At 52.6% G+C, this 20000-nt stretch overlaps 1 protein-coding gene across 8 annotated transcripts in view; it reads right to left on the bottom strand.

Moving 5' to 3' along the window:
• Window positions 1-20000, bottom strand: part of LOC118236447 (unconventional myosin-XVIIIa-like) — a 132377-nt gene that overhangs the window by 34058 nt on the left and 78319 nt on the right. For all 8 annotated transcript variants that reach the window (XM_035434840.1, XM_035434841.1, XM_035434842.1 and 5 more), the window contains 10 exons: window positions 19964-20000; window positions 19032-19218; window positions 18357-18594; window positions 15517-15626; window positions 13852-13917; window positions 9971-10099; window positions 4825-4968; window positions 3700-3789; window positions 2370-2489; window positions 312-429 (listed from right to left, as the gene is read on the bottom strand). The exon at window positions 19964-20000 is cut by the window's right edge and continues 123 nt beyond it. In XM_035434840.1, coding sequence (XP_035290731.1) covers window positions 312-429; window positions 2370-2489; window positions 3700-3789; window positions 4825-4968; window positions 9971-10099; window positions 13852-13917; window positions 15517-15626; window positions 18357-18594; window positions 19032-19218; window positions 19964-20000 — 1239 coding nt within the window. The remainder of the gene's footprint in view (window positions 1-311; window positions 430-2369; window positions 2490-3699; window positions 3790-4824; window positions 4969-9970; window positions 10100-13851; window positions 13918-15516; window positions 15627-18356; window positions 18595-19031; window positions 19219-19963) is intronic.

The following is a 20000-nucleotide window of genomic DNA, read 5'->3' as shown; positions in this document are numbered from 1 at the left end:
GAAGGGAGGCTCGGGGGACGTTAAAGAGACAATTAAAGATCTCGTCGGTAGCGGCGACCGCGTCTGAGAGACGGCGGGGACCCCAGATTTGTCGCCGAGCGCCTTTAATCTCCACCCCCTGATCAAACGCGTCCTCAGCCGGCCAAGTGTCTCATTAAGCCCTCTCTGGCCCAATTTGCGCAGAGACAGCAGGGCCCACGCGATCCGGGCCCCCGGCCCCCCGGCTGCCGGCTTTTTTCAAGGGGCTCCGGTTGCCATGGGTACCGATAGATAGGGGGCGGGGCGGGGCGGGGCGGGGCGACGGAGCTCACCGGAGTCGTCGTCTTCGTCGTCCATCTCGCCGTTGAGCTCGGACGCCCGGATGAGCCGCGCCTCCATCACCTCCATCTCCATGGAGCCCACGTGCTTCCTCATGGCGTCGAACTTCGCCTGCGGTCACAGGCGCGCGCGTTACGTCCCAAATGTACACGCGCACACATGCAGGCGCACACACGTACACACGCGCACACACACGCACACACACACGCACACACACACGCACACACACACGCAGGCGCACACACGTACAGACACGCACACATGCACACACACACACACGCACACACGCGCACACACACACGCAGGCGCACACACGTACAGACACACACACATACACGCAGGCGCACACACGTACAGACACGCACACATGCACACACATACACGCAGGCGCACACACGCACACACACACATCAAATCAAGTTTATTTTAATGAGCATTTCACAGAAGTCTCAACACACTTTACAGTACACAAGACAACAATAATAAGAACACATTGAAAAATATAAATAGGATTTGTAGGGGAATCAAGATGTTCCCAAAAACAGGTAAAATGACCGTTAGCCCAGGAAGAAGCAGATCAAAAGTTTGTAGTAAAAACAGGAAGATTTATTACGCAGCCGGCTACGAGAACAACTCAGCAAGGAAGTTCAAAATAGTATTGGTGTGTGATCAGATTTATACAGTTGAATTCTATTGTTGAAAGGGATCACTGCATCTGATTGGTGATGAGGCTGTGATGAGACCCCCTTCCCCCCTGGGGCCCAGCGGAAACTTCCCAAACGCAGAATACACAAAACTGTCTGTTTCCCAACAGATGCAAGGAGAAGGTAATAAAAATAGCAGTAACTTAAGTAGGGTAAAATAAATCACAAACACACACACACACACACACACTCATACACACACACCAAACTTCATCTCCTTGGCGTAAATGCCTGGGCCTTAGCCACACCCTCCTAGTCCCTCATGTTACACGATGTACCTCAAATCCACCCCTTTACACTGATGGCTTGAAATCTGATTTTGCCACTTTGCTGCTTAACTGACAAACTGAACAGACAGCTTTAAACTCCCACAAGAATCTCAGCAATGAGAAACCACCCACTGACACCAAGTCTTTCCCATCCTCGACAAAGCAGAAAAGTAAGAAATACGGAGGCACCAGCGCAGCATTAGAAAATTACAGACAGCAGTGTGGCGATGCAATAAAAAGCCGTGTAGCGGATCCAGAACTTGGGGTTGGGACCCACTGGCTGGTCACAGTCCAAAACGGGCACTGAATATGACATACCCTTCCTCTGTACTTCCCAACAGTCAAACAATAATATGTCCCTCATTAAATGCTCTGTTGTTTTGGGATGAGCAACAGAAAATAGCATTATCAACCAGGGCATGAGCTCACATTTTGGGATCCACCGATCTGGTAAAGCGGACTTGTATTATATGGAATCAGGTAAACAGCAGCATTATGTGTTTTAATATCACTGTTACACGGTGTGTAGTGTGTTAGCATTAGACAGTGTGTAGCGTGTTAGCATTAGACAGTGTGTAGCGTGTTAGAATTAGGCAGTGTGTAGTGTGTTAGCATTAGGCAGTGTGTAGTGTGTTAGCATTAGGCAGCGTGTAGCGTGTTAGCATTAGGCAGCGTGTAGCGTGTTAGCATTAGGCAGCGTTTAGTGTGTTAGCATTAGGCAGTGTGTAGTGTGTTAGCATTAGGCAGCATGTAGTGTGTTAGCATTAGACAGCATGTAGTGTGTTAGCATTAGGCAGTGTGTAGCGTGTTAGCATTAGGCAGCATGTAGTGTGTTAGCATTAGGCAGCGTGTAGCGTGTTAGCATTAGGCAGCATGTAGTGTGTTAGCATTAGGCAGTGTGTAGTATGTTAGCATTAGGCAGCGTGTAGCGTGTTAGCATTAGGTAGCGTGTAGCGTGTTAGCATTAGGCAGCGTGTATTGTGTTAGCATTAGGCAGCGTGTAGCGTGTTAGCATTAGGCAGCATGTAGCGCAGCAGCGTTAAACAGAGCAGGGTTACAGTGGCGCGCTGGGCGCTACCTGCAGGTCCTTCATGTCCTTCTCCAGGCGCAGCCGCTCCGAGGTCTCCGTCTCCAGCAGCTGCGAGGCCGACTCGCCCGCGTTCCTCTCGTCCGCCAGCTCCGTCGACAGCTCCGTGATCTGGGGAGCGAGACGCGCCGCGGTTGGTCAGCGTTCAGCGTCCTCCCTCCCTCCTTCCCTCCCTTGGGGGACGTCCCTGAGCCCCCTCCTACCCCCCCCCCCCCCCACGCTGCGGGACAGGGGGTCAAGCGACCGGCCCCGTTTCCCCGCATCGCCGGTAGAGGCACACGCTGAAGGAGAGCCGGCTGGTGCAGGAGGGCCGGCTGGTGCAGGAGGGCCGGCTGGTGCAGGAGAGCCGGCTGGTGCAGGAGGGCCGGCTGGTGCAGGAGGGCCGGCTGGTGCAGGAGAGCCGGCTGGTGCAGGAGAGCCGGCTGGTGCAGGAGGGCCGGCTGGTGCAGGAGGGCCGGCTGGTGCAGGAGCACAGTGCCGCTCACTGAACGCTGGATCGTGAGCGATCATGAAGCCATAAAGCTGCACGCTGCCGTACCCACACGGCACATTGTGCCCTCAGGCCGAAATGATGGAGGGACTAGCCTGTTCCAGCCTGATGCTGGCTCAGGTGCTGTAGTACCCTGGAAAGTGCCGACGGTTTAGTGTAATTCTCAGGGTTTAATGTGTGCTTACAATCCACCATCCTGGCAGTGGAAGCTGTTTTTATGCCACCCACTGTGTAAAGTGCCCTCAGGGTGCTCTTCCATAGAGCAGAGGCTGGTTTTTGTGTGCCTTGGCTTGTCGTGTGTGTTTGTGCATCCCAGACTTCCATGTGTAACCCACCCTGCTCAACAGTGTATGTACCCCAGAATGCCATGTGTAGCTTTCCCTGCTCTCCAGTGTATGTATCCCAGAATGCCATGTGTAGATGTCCCTGCTCTCCAGTGTATGTATCCCAGAATACCATGTGTAGCTTCCCCTGTTCTCCAGGGTATGTATCCCATAATACCATGTGTAGCTTCCCCTGTTCTGCAGTGTATGTATCCCATAATACCATGTGTAGCTTCCCCTGTTCTCCAGTGTATGTATCCCAGAATACCACGTGTAGCTTCCCCTGTTCTATGGTGTATGTATCCCATAATACCATGTGTAGCTTCCCCTGTTCTCCAGTGTATGTATCCCAGAATGCCATGTGTAGCTCCCCCTGTTCTCCAGGGTATGTATCCCAGAATGCCATGTGTAGCGCCCCGTTGTTCTTTAGTGTATGTATCCCAGAATGCCATGTGTAGCTTCCCCTGTTCTGCAGTGTATGTATCCCAGAATGCCATGCGTCGCTCACCCGGTTGTCTAGACGGTCGCTGTTGAGTCTCAGCTCGTTCCTCTCCTTCTCCACCTTCTCCAGCTTCCCCTTCAGATGCTGGATCTCCTCCTGAGACGGGACAGCAGAGACACGGTCCCTCAGGACAGAACAGGCCTCCCAAAAAACTGCTCATGCTGTCCTCATCCACCTGCCAAGGCTCCTCCATCACAACGCCCAGTCCTACCCCATAACATGCACTGTGTCTGCCTTTTAAAACTTCCACAGCAACTGCTGATCCTAATGAGCAAACGGGCAGGAGACGGAAAGGTTAGCGAAAGAGCATTCAGCCCTCCCCTCCCCTTCCCCACCCCCCCCCCCCCCCCAAACTGGCCCATTTCTGCTCCCCCTCCACTCAAAGCTCTGTTACGCAGGCCTGGGTATGACAGACGTGTTCGCCATCCGCCGCCGCGCTGATCCAAACCCCCCCCGTGCATGCTAATGCCCCCCTGCAGGGAAACCGCCACACTCTTAGATCCGCACCCCCTCCTGTTCGTCTCATTTTCGGACCCAAAGTGGAACACAGTTGGAGAACAGAAGAGAGGGACACACACATGGACAGACACATGGACAGACACACAGACAGACACATGGACAGACACACAGACAGACACACGGACAGACACACGGACAGACTCAAGGACAGACACATGGACAGACACACAGACAGACACACGGACAGACACAAAAACAAACACACGAACAGACACACGGACAGACACGCGGACAGACACACGGGCAGACACACGGACAGACACATGGACAGACACACGGACAGACACACGGGCAGACACACGGGCAGACACACGGACAGACACACAGACAGACACATAGACAGACACACGGACAGACACATAGACACACACGCGGACAGACACACGGGCAGACACACGGGCAGACACACGGACAGACACACAGACAGACACACAAACAGAAACATAGACAGACACACGGACAGACACATAGACACACACGCGGACAGACACAGAAAACAGACACACAGACAGACACACGGACAGACACACGAACAGACACATGGACAGACACACAAACAGACACACGCACAGACACACAGACAGGCACACGGACAGACACGCGGACACTCACGTCTTTCCCGCGGATCTGCTCCTCGGTGAGCTGCACCTGGATGAGCGGCCTCACGGTGGTGAAGAGCTTCCACCAGGGCCAGCCCTTCACCCCGCGGTTCTTCTGTATGTTCTTCTGGATGCAGCGGATGGCCAGCTCCTGGATCTGTGGGGGCGGGGAGGGGTTTGGGGAGAGGGGAGCGGGGGGGGGGGAGCAGAGGTGAGGGAGGGTCAGTCTCTCATGATCTGTGGTTTTACTACCAGTCTGCAGCAAGTCAAAACAGGTACAGCTTTCTCGCAATAGACCAGGGGTGTCCAATCTTATCCAATAAGGGCCCGGGTGCACCAAGACACCTGATTCTACTTATCAAGGACTCGACTGAAGACTGTGATTAGTTCATTAGTTGAATCAGGTGTCGTATTGTTGGGCTAAAACAAAAACCTGCACCCGCACCTTTTCGGATAAGATTGGACACCCCTGGCTTGTGACAAAGGAACACAATGGGGCTAGATCATGGACAATGAGTCAGGACACTGTAGTACAGTATGATGCCAGTTAACGGTTTGCACCAGTGTAGCAGAGCAGTGCGTGTACCGTAGTCTGGGTATTCTGAGGGGTAAGCCCACCAAGCAGCCCAGCGTTTAACGGGCCACAGGCAGCGCTGTCCATCCGAGCGGTCACATGATCAATCGCACGCGTTTTCCACCGCTCGCGAGCGATCGCGATTAGTCGCTCGCGGGTAAAAAGAGTGCAGAGAACGCCGCCGCCTCTGCCGTCCGACACGCGTAGCGTAGCATAACGTAGCGTAGCGCCTGCGCTCGACTCAGTTACAGGGGAAAGCGGCGCAGAGCAGAGAGCCATCCAGACCTTGGCGCGCGCTCCAAGGCTGGGAGCTACTTCTGAGTAATTAAATCAAAACGTCGATATAAACCTTGGCAGCCGGTAAAAAAAGAACGTTACGCGATTTGCACGCCGGTGTTTGTGAGCGCGCGTGCGCCTCCGCTCACAGCAGATTATCCCAAAACCCGATTAGAGGCGTGCGATCCGCCCAATCGAGCGGGCCGCCTCCGCCAAAAAAAAGCCGCCCCCCCCCCCCCCCCCCCCCCCGGCAAGGCTGATTGGGATTCGTCACGCCGCGAAAAGCCGACGAAATTCGGGCGAATCTGAAACGGGGGGGGGGGGGGACCGCGGAAGCGCCCTTAATGAGGCTCATTTGCGATGTTTAGCCCCGTGATAAACAAGGCAAACGACACGTTAAACCCGCTCGCGGGACGAGGCCGAACGGAAAGAGGCGGGATCCCGTGATTAAGAGGGGGCAGCCCGGAAAAAGCGGGGGAAAGCGCTCACAGCGTGCTGATCGCTGGCTTCGCTCCGGACGAAAAAAACAAAAGACGACGAATCACAAGAGGCTCTGTCGTCTGGGCGGGCGTCGGCTCCACCGGGACACACCAACCGCCGCTTTTTACCGTTCTCCAAACGGGAGATAAGGGGGTTCCGTGTCCGAGTCCTCGGGTTTTACTCTTCCCCATCTACCCTGCTGTCTGTCCCCCCCCCCCCCCCCCCCCTTGGTGGAGGCGTGTCTGTGGGGCGCTGTCATTCACACAGAAGGCCCTTTAAGACTACCGCGCGAGAAATCAAACCGCGGAAATTTAGACGCGTGGTTCTGAAACCGAAGCGATTTCCTTCCCGTGTCATCATCAAAGGGGTTGCAAAAAGCCGAAAAATCAAAAGCTTATGCCCCGACTCCATCCAGCTCCCGCATATATATAAATATGCAATATTAATTTCGGTCTGAATGACTTTGCCCCATTAAAAAAACAGAGCACTTGACAGCTATCAGATATCCAGGGAAGGACAGACTCGGGATTGGGAGAGGCTGTTCACTGAGCAGTCATTACGACGAGGTGGGTCTCTGGAGCCACCCTGCCAGCTTATCCCCTCCTAAAAGGACAAGAGTAAAAAAAAAACAGCGCAGGGGCTGCTGGTGATACCCCCTTTTCGGGCCCAAATAAACCACCCCACCTGTGTTTGTCTAATTAGCTGAAGCCCCAGAAACATATTGGAAAAATTGCCACATGCATAATTTGCCCTTCAGCCGAGGAGAAGCGGAACACGGCGCACTCCGAGCGAACGCTGCTCATCGTCAGAGAGCAGACTGATCTTTCCCTTTAATCAGTTTCAGAGGAACACTCTTCATCTTCGCACACCTCTGCTGAAAATATGGATTTTTCTTTCTCTCAATAAAAAAAAAGGCAAATTCCACACGCAGAATCATTTAACTGCCACCGCGCCGTCTACATTAAAGTAAGACGCACCGGGTGGGCGGAACTTCGAAAGGTCACCCCAACATCTCATAAAACTGCGTGCTGCTCATCCAACTAGACTTCAAAAAAAAATCTCGTTATTGAACAGGATGTGAAAGCACCGTTTCTTTCCAGAGAGGAGAATGTGATAAATTCAAAGTATCAATTTAAAAATAGAATACATTTGCATCTAACACCTAAACAATAGCATATATTGCAGTGCCGTTTCTGTACTACATAATGAAAAAATGGCCCTTCCTTCCCACACTTGAACTAACTTAAGAGCAATGTCAAATCATATAACAAAGTACGGATTACAAAACCGAACAGGCCTTATTTTCTCAGAGTAACATAATTTAGTGAGCGGGAAGCGGGAAGGGCGCACACAGATACTCTAACCACATAAATTTAATATATCTCCCCGCGGTCCGCTGTCTGCTCCAATCCTGATCTCCCCCTCTCTCTCCCTGCAGTCGGTGCCGCACTGTATTAAAAATCTCTCCAGTCCGCCGCCCTGCCAGGGACTGCGGAGAATGCCCTTTGCGCTCCATGGGAGGGAGAACTCGCCACTTTAGTTTCCAAATTTTACCTGCGCACACGATTCTAAGAGCAATTTGGACTCCCCCCCCCCCGACCCACCCCCCCCACCCCCCAGGCGACACAAAAAACAATCTAACGGAAAAAAACCGGACAAAATAACCAGCTGAAATTACTTCCACAAAAAAAAACAATTTACAAGGCCACGCACACCAGGAAATAATGCAAAAAAAACTACAAGCCCCAGTAACCAGTGAGGAGGCAGAGTGACGCAAGTGTGCTAACGCCTCCCAAACCAACGGTGGCTTTTTACCAACAGCCCGTTTACGAAGGCCGCAAACAAACTGGATTTCCACCTCCACGATCCTGCAGCGCGTGTGATTTTGGAGACAGGCCCACAGGCCGGTGCCCAGCCGGTCTACAAGGCCACCTGCTTTGGAGCCGAAAGGCGACGGGGCAGAAACTGCACCTCTCCGAGCGATCCCCGCAACCGAAGCGGAGGCGGGGACCATAGAAACCGCTAAATGGTAAATGGACTGCATTTTATGTAGCGCTTTCATCCAAAGCGCTTTACGGATTAATGCCTCTCATTCACCCATTCATTCACACACACACACATTCACACACATCAACGGTGAAAGGCTGCCATGCAAGGTACCAATCAGCTCGTTGGGAGCAATTAGGGGTTAGGTGCTCTTGCTCAGGGACACTTTGAGGGCGGGGGATCGAACCGGCAACCCTCCGACTGCCAGACAACCGCGCTTACCTCCTGAGCTATGTCGCCCCCTCTTTCACTAAGTATGAAAGAACACGACTGCATTTATTCTATGCATTTATTCCGTATGCCACATGAAAGAATCACACTCTGAAGTAGAAGGTGTGCGAGGGGACTTCAAGGCTAGAGAGAGAATTCAGCCGTAGGGTCAACTAAAGTTCAACAGGCACAACGAATGCAGATCACCATCCTTAATGACTGACTATGGATTAACTGCTGAAGATAGACTGGACTTCACCCAAAGGTACTAAGAGACTGGACACCAAAATCAAACCTTTTCCAGGGACCTTTCCCCCACAGTGTCATTTTTTTCTCTTCAGCTGCTCAGCCCAATCTTACAATTTTAGGGCCTGGGCGGGTGCTCGGGGGGGTGGGGGGGGGGGTAATCACTGCCTCCGCCCCGCGCGCGGCGCACCCAATCGCCCCGTGGAGCGACGGCGGGGCCCAAATGCGGGCGGAGCGCGGAGGCGCACGGCGGAGAGGGCGCGGCCTGAGGCGCCGCTCCAGGATGGCGAGCCGATCGATGAGACACTGATTGAGAAGATGGATTTCGCCGTGATGGATTTACTGTGGCGTGCGCTGATGAGGCTCCAAATCCAGCGCTCGGCCCACTCTGAAGAGACGGGCGTGCTCGGAATAAAACCCAACGGGAGGGCTCCCGCCACCTGCCTCCAGCTGAGAGGCTCGCTTTCCACAGCTGCCCCACCATCAACACTGCCCCAAGATTAAAACTGCCCCACCAACATCACTGCCCCACCAAAAACACTGCTCCACCATCAACGCTGCCCCAAGATCAAAACTGCCCCACCAACAACACTGCCCCACCATCAACACTGCCCCAAGATTAAAACTGCCCCACCAACAACACTGCTCCACCATCAACACTGCCCCGCCATCAACGCTGCCCCAAGATCAAAACTGCCCCACCATCAATGCTGCCCCAAGTGTCATTATAGTGCTGGAGGCAGGTTGACAAACACTAGTGCTAGCTAGCTAGCTACTGCCGGCTAAGCACGTCAGCAAGATGTTATTTCGGTACTTCATTGTGGGACATAAGTGCGCTAATTAGAAAGCAGAATAGCTAAATATAAGAAGTTCTAAGTAGCAACCTGCAGACTTATGTCAGGATTGTTTACCCTTTTATAGCACGATACTCAAGCGTCGCAACCTGTAAACTGCAGACCGATGTCAGGATTGTTTACGCAGTTACAGCCAAGTGTTGCTGTAAAAGGGGTAAACAATACTGACACCAGACTCGTTTCAAAAGCCAGGAGTGACATTGCTGTTGAACCCTCTGGCAAGATCATGAATCACCTCCACACACACATCCAGCAACATAATAAATAATAAAAACATAAAACAGTCACCTTCAATAAGGTCCTTAACCCAGAAAATCGACAATGCACTGACACAGTGTCAGTTTTATTCTGAAAGCCTGATTATTGTGAAAGGCTGGCCCATAGTTTTGAGGGGAAAACTATAAATAACTACAGAATTGCCGGAACCGAACGAATGCAGAACAGACACGTCTCCCCCACCGCGAGCTCCATACCTTCCTCTTCTTGAAAGACTGCCTGGCCAGGTAGCCCCGGCAGGCCGCTTGGAACAGGGTGATGTTGCGTCTGGTCTGCTCATCCCTCTGCTCCTCCAGCTTCGCCAACGTGCCAGCCCGGAAGAAGACCTGCGCCGGAGAGAGGAGGAGGAGAGGGGTACACGCTTAACCCTCTACCTGCACGGAGCCCCGCCCAGCGACGTACAGCACAGTCCACAGGGCAGAAGACGTGTAGACGGCCATCAAAGGCTTTGCTACTTCACAAGCCGGTAGTATTTTTTAAAACAATATCAACATTTACTTTTTAATGATCTAGCCCTGTTCTGAATTCCCAGACTAAAATAAAAGACTAAATGGGTCATATCTCAAGTCTTGTTCCCACAGTAGTCCTGATCAAAGTATTAACAGCTGATCTCTCAATTATCCCACTCACATGTCGAGCTGAGAGCTTGAAAACTTTTTTTTGTTTTCGTCTTCGGACCAAAAAAGATGAAGTGCCTTGAATTGTAACACGAACGCAGAATGTTTTGATGTGTTTCAGGAGGAAAAGGAAAGACTTCAATTAGGGAATATCACCCGAGGGGGAGTATGGTGTATTTATGTTATGGTGTATTTCAGTACGCAAAGCGAAGTGCGATCCACTAGCGCTGTACCCGTGGTGATACACACCATAACGTACGACCGCGTGTGAGATACTGCTTTAACACAACGGTTCCATGCAACATTTTTACATCGCATTAAAAACAATAAAAAAAAATAGCACTGTTTTCATTAAATAGTTTTAATTCGACTGCGCGAATAAACATAGATCCTTCCGTGCTAGTTTGTACTTGGCAGGATTGTTTGTTTGTTTGCTGAACAGGTTACTCTACAGGGTTGGAGTCCTGATCTATGTGGTCACTTCTGGCACTACGATCTTTTCTTCACTCTAGTGTGTTTCTTTCGCACCTCCGCACCTTGAACTGATGCACTTGTTGTACGTCGCTCTGGATGAGAGCGTCTGCTAAATGCCTGTAATGTAATGTAAGGTAATACAACTGCCACTGTCGCCAGGCAATGTTCCCAGCTGAAATGCAGCTAGCTCACGAAGTACGAATCTAATGTAAATAACGCAGACCGACCCCGGCCGGGGATGAGGCCTGAGCGCTGTCACACTGCGCATCGGCACTCAAGGAACACGTCTCGACCAATCGCGTCGCGCGCTCGGATTGTCGCGTAATACCTTTCATCTCGTTCACATTTTTTTTTCTCGTTGGAGACGGCACCGCGACTGAAGTTCTGAGGCGCGTCGAGGGCGAGTCGCGCGAGCCCCCTCCATTTTAAAAACGCGGCGCACGTTCTGCCTTTTTTTTTTTGGGGGGGGGGGGGGGAACGGAGTCTAATTAAATAGCATTAGCAAGACAGCCCGAGATCCACTTCCTACTTTCAGATTTTAATCGCGCGGCTTCACCCGCACACAGATTAACAATTTAAAACACGCGTTAATAATGAAAAATAAAAAGGGGGGGGGGGGGGGGGGGGGAGAAAGAGACGGGTTACGTCTGACTTAATGGCATTAGCATTCCGTCAGAGAGCGGTTTGTTTTATTCGTAATTAAAGGCGGACGGCAGCAGAGAACGCACTTTAAAGGCCGGGAGCCGGGAGCCGTCGGCTTTCTGCTAGAAACGGGAGGAATAAAAACTTCTCCAAGGAGCAAATTACTCCTAATCTGGGGAGGCTGACAACAAATCCCCTCTGATTCGGTCTTTATCTCCGCCTGGTAATGGCGGCGTTATTCTTCCGTAAAGATGTGAGGTGAGAGCCGGTTTTTTTCTCTCCCGGCAGAGTGCCGCCCGGCCGCTGTTATTTCATTAAGCGGGCACTCAGCGCGGCGCCGCGTTAGCCTGCCTAATAAACACGGTCGCGCTCCGTCGCGTTCGTGTCGATAACGCGCCGTCGGACGGATCCGGCGCGGCCCGGGGGGGGCAAACCGCTGCACCCCCCCCCCCCCAACCCCCTCCCCCCCCCCCATGTGACGGGGGGGTGCTCTTTAACTCCAGGCTTTTCTTTTAGCGCGAAGCTCCGGCCTCTTTGCAAATGAGACGGCGTCGCGGTGTGACAGGCGAAGGCTCGTGCAGGTGGGAACGCCGTTCCAGGCCTACAGGCAACTATACTGCGTGAGCGATTTTTTATTTTTTTTCTCCTCTCCCTTCTTCTTCTTCTTTCTCATACCTCGAGGAAAACCGCCAATGTCAATTGGTGTCAGAAATCTTGATAGGTTTCTCAAAAAGGACCTTAGAAGAAGAAGAAGAAGAAAAAAAAATAAAATAAAAAAGCCCACAGGTGTCAATTTCACTCGTGAAAGATGAAAGCCTCTCTGAGCCGACGGAGAGAGAGAGCGATGGCACCTCATTCCCATCTCTCTCAGCGTAAGAGCGCCTGCTCTCTGAAGAGGGCTCCTGCTCAGGAGGGTACTTACCAACGCCGTTAGGGAGCGACTCTGCGCCGGTTTTCGGGCCTAGCCATGGCCGTGTCACAAAGTCACAAAGAGGGGCGGAGTCACGGCGACTGGCGCGTCTAGCCACCAATGAGGTGTTCCATCGGAGGAGGAGAGGCAGGCATTCGCGAGGGAACGGGCACCACAACAGTGGCAACTGCCTGGTGCCAGAGGACAGTATGCGGTTGAAACTGAAGCAGCAGTTTTAAGTTTGCTTAAAGGATGGCGTGCTTGCGGCGGGAGCGATGGCGGCTGGATCGGCGATCGGTCACGCAAACCCTCCTGGGACGTTTTTTTCTCTTTCTGGCGTTCTCGGCTCTCAGAGGGGACAGGATTTGGGGGGCGAGAGTAATTGACATTCAGATGAGGCCGCTGTTGCTAGGACCCCGGTGGCACGTTTTTTTTGTGTGTACACCAATTTACCGTTTAGCCCCCCGCTCATTCCAGTCTCAGAGCGCCTTGTAGCAACCGCGACCGCTTCCAAATAACCGTTTCTCGAGCTACGCTTAAAACGAGAGATTCCTTAAAGTCGAGGAATCTGAAATGAGCATCTGTTTATCGCTCTGCCTTTGTTTTGCTCTTGTCTGAAACTCGGTTCGCCGTCGCTTTCCAGCTGAAGGGATTAATGCCGGCGCTCTTGCCAAGCGCCGTTTGTTCAGGGCCGTCTGCGGGAGCCAAGACGCAAAAAAACGCAAACAATGAAACCCGCAACCTGCCAAAACCGATCGGCTAATGAACGCGGGAAAAGAATAGAACCGTCGTTTTTTTTTTTTTTTCGTTGCTCCCTTCGCGGGTTAGCGGGAGGAAGCGGGTGCGGAGGAACGCGGGCCGGGGGGGGCCCCAGATGTGCGGGCGTCGCCTCGATTGTCGTCGAGGAGAAGCGAGGTTCCGCTTCTCTCCGAGCGGCGCTGCCAACGCTGCGGCGGCTGCCAAGAGGCCCCAAACAGAAAAAAAACAAAAACGCCAGCTTCGGAGAGCGAGGCTCGCAGGATCCGTTTCAGGCTTCGAAAGCGGCGCTTTTTTTTCGCTAACCGGAGCCCCTGCTACCAAACCCACTCGAGCCGGCTATCTCTCCTCCAAACAGGCCTGAATCGCAATCGGTACCCGGCAAAAAAAAAAAAAAATGACTTGTTTTTCTGTACGCAGACGTGACGCAGACGGCGCGTTCGGTTCGGAAATTTAGATCTCGCATCGGTCGTGAGGCAGGAGGAGCTGGCTCGCGCTCCTTCTCTGAAGAGAACACGGCGAGAGCTTCTTTTCATCCGCGAACGAGCGCACGAAACAAAACAGACGAAACAAAACAGCACCTGTAGCCTCTTTAGATGTGAGGGTCTGTGAATGGATCTGAGCGAACCCCTTTATCTTAGCGGGCTAATGGAGGCTGAGAGGAGGCCCGGCTACTCACCCTGCTCAATCCCATGTGATAATTACTCTTCTCCAGGTCCAAGGACTCCAGCAGCTCCTCCACAGCCTGCAAGACGGACAGACAGATGGGCATCAGGACAGGGGCCTCGCCTGTCCACAGCACAGACCAGGCCAGACCAAACCGGATCCATCACACACACCACACAGCCCTACACCGGCAGCTCAGACACCAGCATGCCCCCCCCCCCCCCCATATAGCCCGATCCGACAGGCACTTGCCCTGCCCTTGGGGCAGTTCGGATTTTCTTCACTGCACTCAAACAGCAGGTTCCCCCTCCTTTGAGTTTGCCCTGACCCTTTGAGTGTGCGTGTGTGTGTCTGTGCGAGTGCGTCTGAGTGAGTGTGTGCGTATGTATGTGCGTGTGTGCGTGTGCGTGCATGTGCGTGCGTGTGTGTGTGCGTGGGTGTGAATGAGAGCGTGTGTGCGTGTGTGTTTGTGTGTGAATGAGACTGCATGTGTGTGCGCGTGTGTGTGAATGCGTGTGTGTGTGCGTGTGCGTGTGCGTGAATGCGTGTGTGTGTGTGTGCGTATGTGTGAATGCGTGTGTGTGTGTGTGCGTGCGTGTGTGTGTGTGTGTGCGTATGTGTGAATGCGTGTGTGCGTGTGTGTGTGTGCGCGTATGTGTGAATGCGTGTGTGTGTGTGTGTGTGCGCGCGTGTGTCTGAGTAACAGACCCTCCAGACAGCTTACGCAACGCAGTCCGGCCGCCTCGGGGTTCCTTCCTGCCTCGCGACAGTCTAGCTCCCACGCAGCTCTAAACACAAACAGCCTTCGTCCCCCCTCCTCCTCCTCCTCTCTCCCCCTCTGCAGCGGACGGGTCCCCGTGAGGAGAGAGGGACTGAAAGGCCGCGTCTACATTTCAGCGAGAGGCGAAGCGGCAGCCGGGAGGCACTGAGGGCGCTTTGTTTGATTCCGTTTCCAAGGGGACCGAGCCGCTCGCGGAGGGAAAACCTCCCCCCTCCCGGCTCCGCCCACCCCCAACCCCTCCCCCCCTCCTTCACTCTCGCTCTCTCCACCAGAGACGAAGCGCAAGGAGAAACTTTTAGGCTTTTTTTCTCTTCCCATCTGTGACTTCTCCTCGAGCTCCCTCCCTTTAAGAGCTGCTGAGGAGCGCACCGCTCGCACCGTTTCACTCAGTTTCCTCCTTCCAAACCGGCTGCCCATTCACACAAGTGCAATGAGCTGGGTTAGCGCGGCGACTGGGGCCCGACAGGGGCAGGCAGGGGGCATTCGGGCTCAAACAGGAAGCCTCACGCAGCTGCTCGTGTCTGCTCCATCTTAAAAAAACTGTCTTAAAAAGCTTCAGAACAACAAACCCCCCCCCCCCCCCCCCCCCCCCCGCCACATCTACATCCGACCATCAGCGTGACTCGGAAATGCCCCCGTAAATATAATAAAGGCAGAACTCGGTTTTGATGAAGTCATCACGACGGCCCTGATTAATGGGAGTTTGTTCTGTTGTCGCTGCGGCGACGGGGGGGGGGGGGGGGGGGAACAAGGCAGCTCAGCCGTTCATTAATCAGTGCGGCTGGGGCCTGTCACAATCAGTCACACACACACACACACACACACACACACACATGCGTGCACAGCTGAGGCAGGGCCTCCTCCCGCCCTCCGGAGGGCGCCGCACGCCGCACTCACTCTCTTCTCGTCCGTCACGATGTAGTTCCGCCCGTGCTTCTTGGTCAGGTGGGGCGCCAGCACGTCGAAACGCCGGCGGAACTCGGAGAACACCATGTGATCCGGGTAACCTGGGGATACCAGACAGGGCGGGGCCTTTCAGTCCTGGGGCATGAGGACCTTTGTCTCACACATGAACACACACACACACGCACATGCACACACACATACACACGCATACACACACGCATACACACACACACACACACACACATACACACACACACACACGCGCACGCACACACACACACAAAAGCACAGCACACACAAGTGCACACAAACTGCATACAGACATACAGTGCAACATATTTCATTTTGGGCCACTGCTCTAACACAATACATAATACATCACATTTCGGTAGTTAGCAGACACTTACCCAGAGAAATTCACACAGATTACAGTTTTTTTTAACATACAATCCATGTAGAGTACAGCGAGACATTTTGCTGAAACTGCTGCGGTTAGAGCAAGCTGAGAAACACAAGCCCGGTTCCCTGAGCGCCACACCACACTGCCGCCCAACATGGTGTCGCTCCCTTAATGACATATGGGCCTGGGTTCACCACAGGTGTTTTTTTTACTCACATCTAATAAAACAGAACAAAAACGATACTTCGAGGAGCTGTAATGCTGTCACAACCCTGCTGTTAGCTACCAACTGCATGTGGACCTAGGGGCTCCCTATTCCCTCCCTCCCTCCCTCCCTCCCTCCCTCTCTCTCTCTCTCTCTCTCAATCAGTCACTGTAACAATACAAAAAAAACAGCAACAACAATAACATAAACAACAGCAATATAACATTTATTAACTATTAAAAATGGTTATTCTATGCATTTTATTATTATGTTTCCGATATAAAATGATCCTTTATTGTGAGGTGGTCACTCGCTGTCCTTCGGGTTGCAGACATATTGAGCAGTGAGGAGTCTGCTGGTCCTTCCCCTAAAAGGGCTCACAGCTTCTCTACACTCGTCAGGGAGGGAAATTAGTTTAGGAATTTTGATGTCTTATTAAAATGTTTTTCTCATGGCTGACTATTTTTCGCAATACAGAAGGGAGTGCATCTCTCTCTGTTTACCCCCCTCCTGCCGTGCAGTGACCACATATGCGTTTCTCTTTGGGTAATCATGTTTTTTTGTCCACTTTTTTCAATTGCTAAGGTGTGGTCACTTGGCCTGTACCAGGATCTGTCTCCGCTTTGTATGTATGACAGTGAAGAGATACTCTGCCAAATTGTATTCCAGATTTAGAGCCAAATAGTAATTATGCTTGCTTTGTGTTTTGGTTTGACTATTCCAATGTTCCAGATGGGCATCTTTTGTTTGATAAATTATTTGGTACACTCTAATTTCAGATTGTAAAGCAGTGCTGGTCGGAGTTTGGTCAGTGTTCTAGGTCGGTTAGTGAGTCTCACGACCACCTGGCTGAGGGGACTCTTTTTGGAGTCCAGATCCTGGGCTTTCAGTGCTTGGAATTGCAGTGTGTCTCGGGGACTTGATTTGAGATGCATCCAGAATTTAAATGGGTCTTTTTAAATGTTTATTATCAATGGGTATTGGCCTAAATCTGCCCTGGTGCATGCATTGGTGGGTGTTTTTCTTTGGATGTGTAGTACCAGTAAGTCTACTTCCTGAATTGGTTGGATTACACCGTCAAAGATTTGAACCCAATTCCCGATCGTTAACTCTATTTCCTGAATTTCCTTCTAAGTGCATAAAAAGGCCCTACAGGCTCTTTCTTTCAGTGCCGGACCAGAGTGTCTCTCTGTCTCTCTCTCTCACGCTCATCCCCCTTATCCAGCCCCTTCAGCAGCACCCTCAGCGTCTCCTCCAGGACTCTACGCTCGCTCCAACATCTATTTGACTCCGCATCCAGGCGGGGAATTCCCCGACGGGACAGGAGGGTCCTGAGCACCACGGGAAACCCGCTTCGGCTGGTAATAAAACTAACCGCTGCATTCTCACATCTCCTCTGCAAACTCAACCCAATTCCATTACGTAAAACAGCGCACGGACATCCGCTCAAAAACCGATCGTCGTTTGTCACCGGGGGACCGAGAGAGGAACCCTCCATGTTTTTTTTTTTTTTTTTACTCGCTGTCGTTTACGGAGAGGGATTTTGTGGATTTTTATCCTCTCTCTGGAGGGAATCGTTTGTTCCGTAACTGTGTGGAGTTCCACAAGGACATCGCTCCTGGTTTCAAATCAACCACAGATTTGCCCCAAATTTTGTTGCTTCCATTACCGTCGCGCCGGGTAATTTCTACCGCTGCTACAGTCGTTTGTTTCCCTCGCGTTTCCCGCACGACGACCTGAACTGTGAACGTAAACCGTGTTCGGCAAAGTGCCGTGGTAATTCCCACCGCGAGCGAATCGCATCAAATCAAATGAAGATTGATTGGTTTGACAGACTCCGTTGACTGGCCCGGCTGATGAATGATTTCATAACAATGCCCTTGGTCCCCTCGCTTCGCTTCATTACGCTACAAAACGAACACTAATAGCCTCCTCGCAAGATGATGACAGAATATATGAGCGCAAGGACATCTGATGACAGGAACAGCCTTCTCTATTGTCTTCTTTATTTGTCTTCCGTATTGAGCATGGGAAGACCAATTCCGGCTCTGGAGAGCATGGTGGCTATTAACTCTTTAAGATGTAAAGACCCATGTGATTAGAATGTTCTTAGCTGAACATTCTAATGCTGATGTAACAACCAATACTGGTCATTAAAAGAGTTCTAGAACACTGACTACCTTGCCTGTAGATCCCCCCAGCTCCCTGCCTCGGGGCCGGGCCTACCTTGCCTGTAGATCCTCAGCGCGTCCAGGAGCTTGGAGCCGCGCAGCTGCGCCCGCAGCAGGGCCACGTCCAGCTGCATGAGCCCCGAGTCGCAGTTCTCCCCGTAGGGCTCGCCCTCCCCGCCCCGGGGGGACGGCCCGCCCGCCAGCCTGCCGTCCCCGCTCAGCGCGTCCGCCTTGGGCAGCAGGCAGTGCACGAAGTGCACCCTGGACCTCCGCACCGTGTCCAGCAGGGCGTCCTGCAGGGGGATGCCACAGTGCCACTCACTTTGGGCATGTCCTTCCACAGGCATTCCATTATACTGATCTCAAACATTATTTTTATTGTTTCCGCTTAACTGACACAGGTTACATTTTATATACTATCAGGTGATAGAGGTGGATATTTGCAAAACAGTCGCAGCTCAAATCATTCGGGATATTCAGATACAAATGTAGTGGGATTTGAGGCTGCCCCCTTCTGGTCAAAACTGGGAGCTGTAAGGCCACACTTCCATTAGGATAATTTGGGTTTTTCAGTAACTGTCAAATGAATCAGCCACAATTAAAAACCCTGCAATAACTGCAGTAAGGGTGAAAAAAATGACAGCATATAGCGACGCAGGAGCACTTCGGGGAGTGCGGAGTGTCGTCAGAGGTCACATGGTCACAGATAGCCCCGCCCACCAAAACTCACCACTTGCAGCTTGATCTGGATGCAGAGGGACTTCTTCTTGACGGCGGCCACCCCGGTGGTGAAGGTCTTCCTGATGCTGGTGGCGCGGCGGAGGGCCAGCTGGGACACGCCCTCCAGCCCGGCGATGGAGCCCGACAGCACCGCCGCCCCGCCCGTGCGCCCCGCGAACAGGCCGCTGATGTTCTTCCTGTGGGACGCAGAGAGGGGACCGTCAGGACGCTCGCAAAGGCCGCCACAGAGAAAATGCCCAAACTTCTCTCTCTGCAGTCCTCCTCCTCCTCCTGCTCGGTAAATATGTGCCATTCGGCAGAATGTCTGGCCTCCTCGGTCTCTTAATCTGGCCTCCGCTGTCGCTCCACTGAGGATACACTGTGACTTGTATATGGCACCCTGTTGGGTTTGCTACATTATTGCCAAAGAGTGCAACAGCAGACAGCGTTCTGGGATTCTCCTGAAAATGAATGGAAGCTGGACCTTCTGGATGGAGATTCTCCCTAAAATACTTAATGCAGGGACCAGAAAAGAATCCCGAGTGAGCAGACTGGGGCCAGGAATCCCCCCTTACTGGGCTTAGCCCCGCCCACGGAGGGAGGGTGTGGTCACCATCATGCTAAAGCAGCATGCTGCTCTGGCAGGCCAGGTGCCCGCAGTCCGCCTGCATCAGCTGCGCATAAAGCGCAGTCCACAAACACAAAAACTGCGCAGCTCAGCGGGCGGACAGCGCAGAGAACAGGAGCTGCAGCTGCAGCAGGAAGTGCATTCAAAGACACTTCCTCCCTCTCCTGAACCGGAGGACAGTGCAGTTGTAGGATAGGCTAAGTAATTCTATTGGGAAATTGGTATTTCAGATTGGAGAGGAATAACAATGGCAACGAGGAGAACTATAAACTGCTCAGAAACAGGATGTGACAGCGGGGGGAGCGAGCCCTTACTTCTGCGAGTCCTGCAATAGGCTGGCTGCGTTCAGGG

This window comes from Anguilla anguilla, chromosome 9, assembly GCF_013347855.1.
Source record: "Anguilla anguilla isolate fAngAng1 chromosome 9, fAngAng1.pri, whole genome shotgun sequence".
Taxonomy (NCBI): Eukaryota; Metazoa; Chordata; class Actinopteri; order Anguilliformes; family Anguillidae; genus Anguilla; species Anguilla anguilla.
Note: the sequence above shows the minus strand (reverse complement) of the source record. Positions and strands in the feature narration are given on the sequence as shown.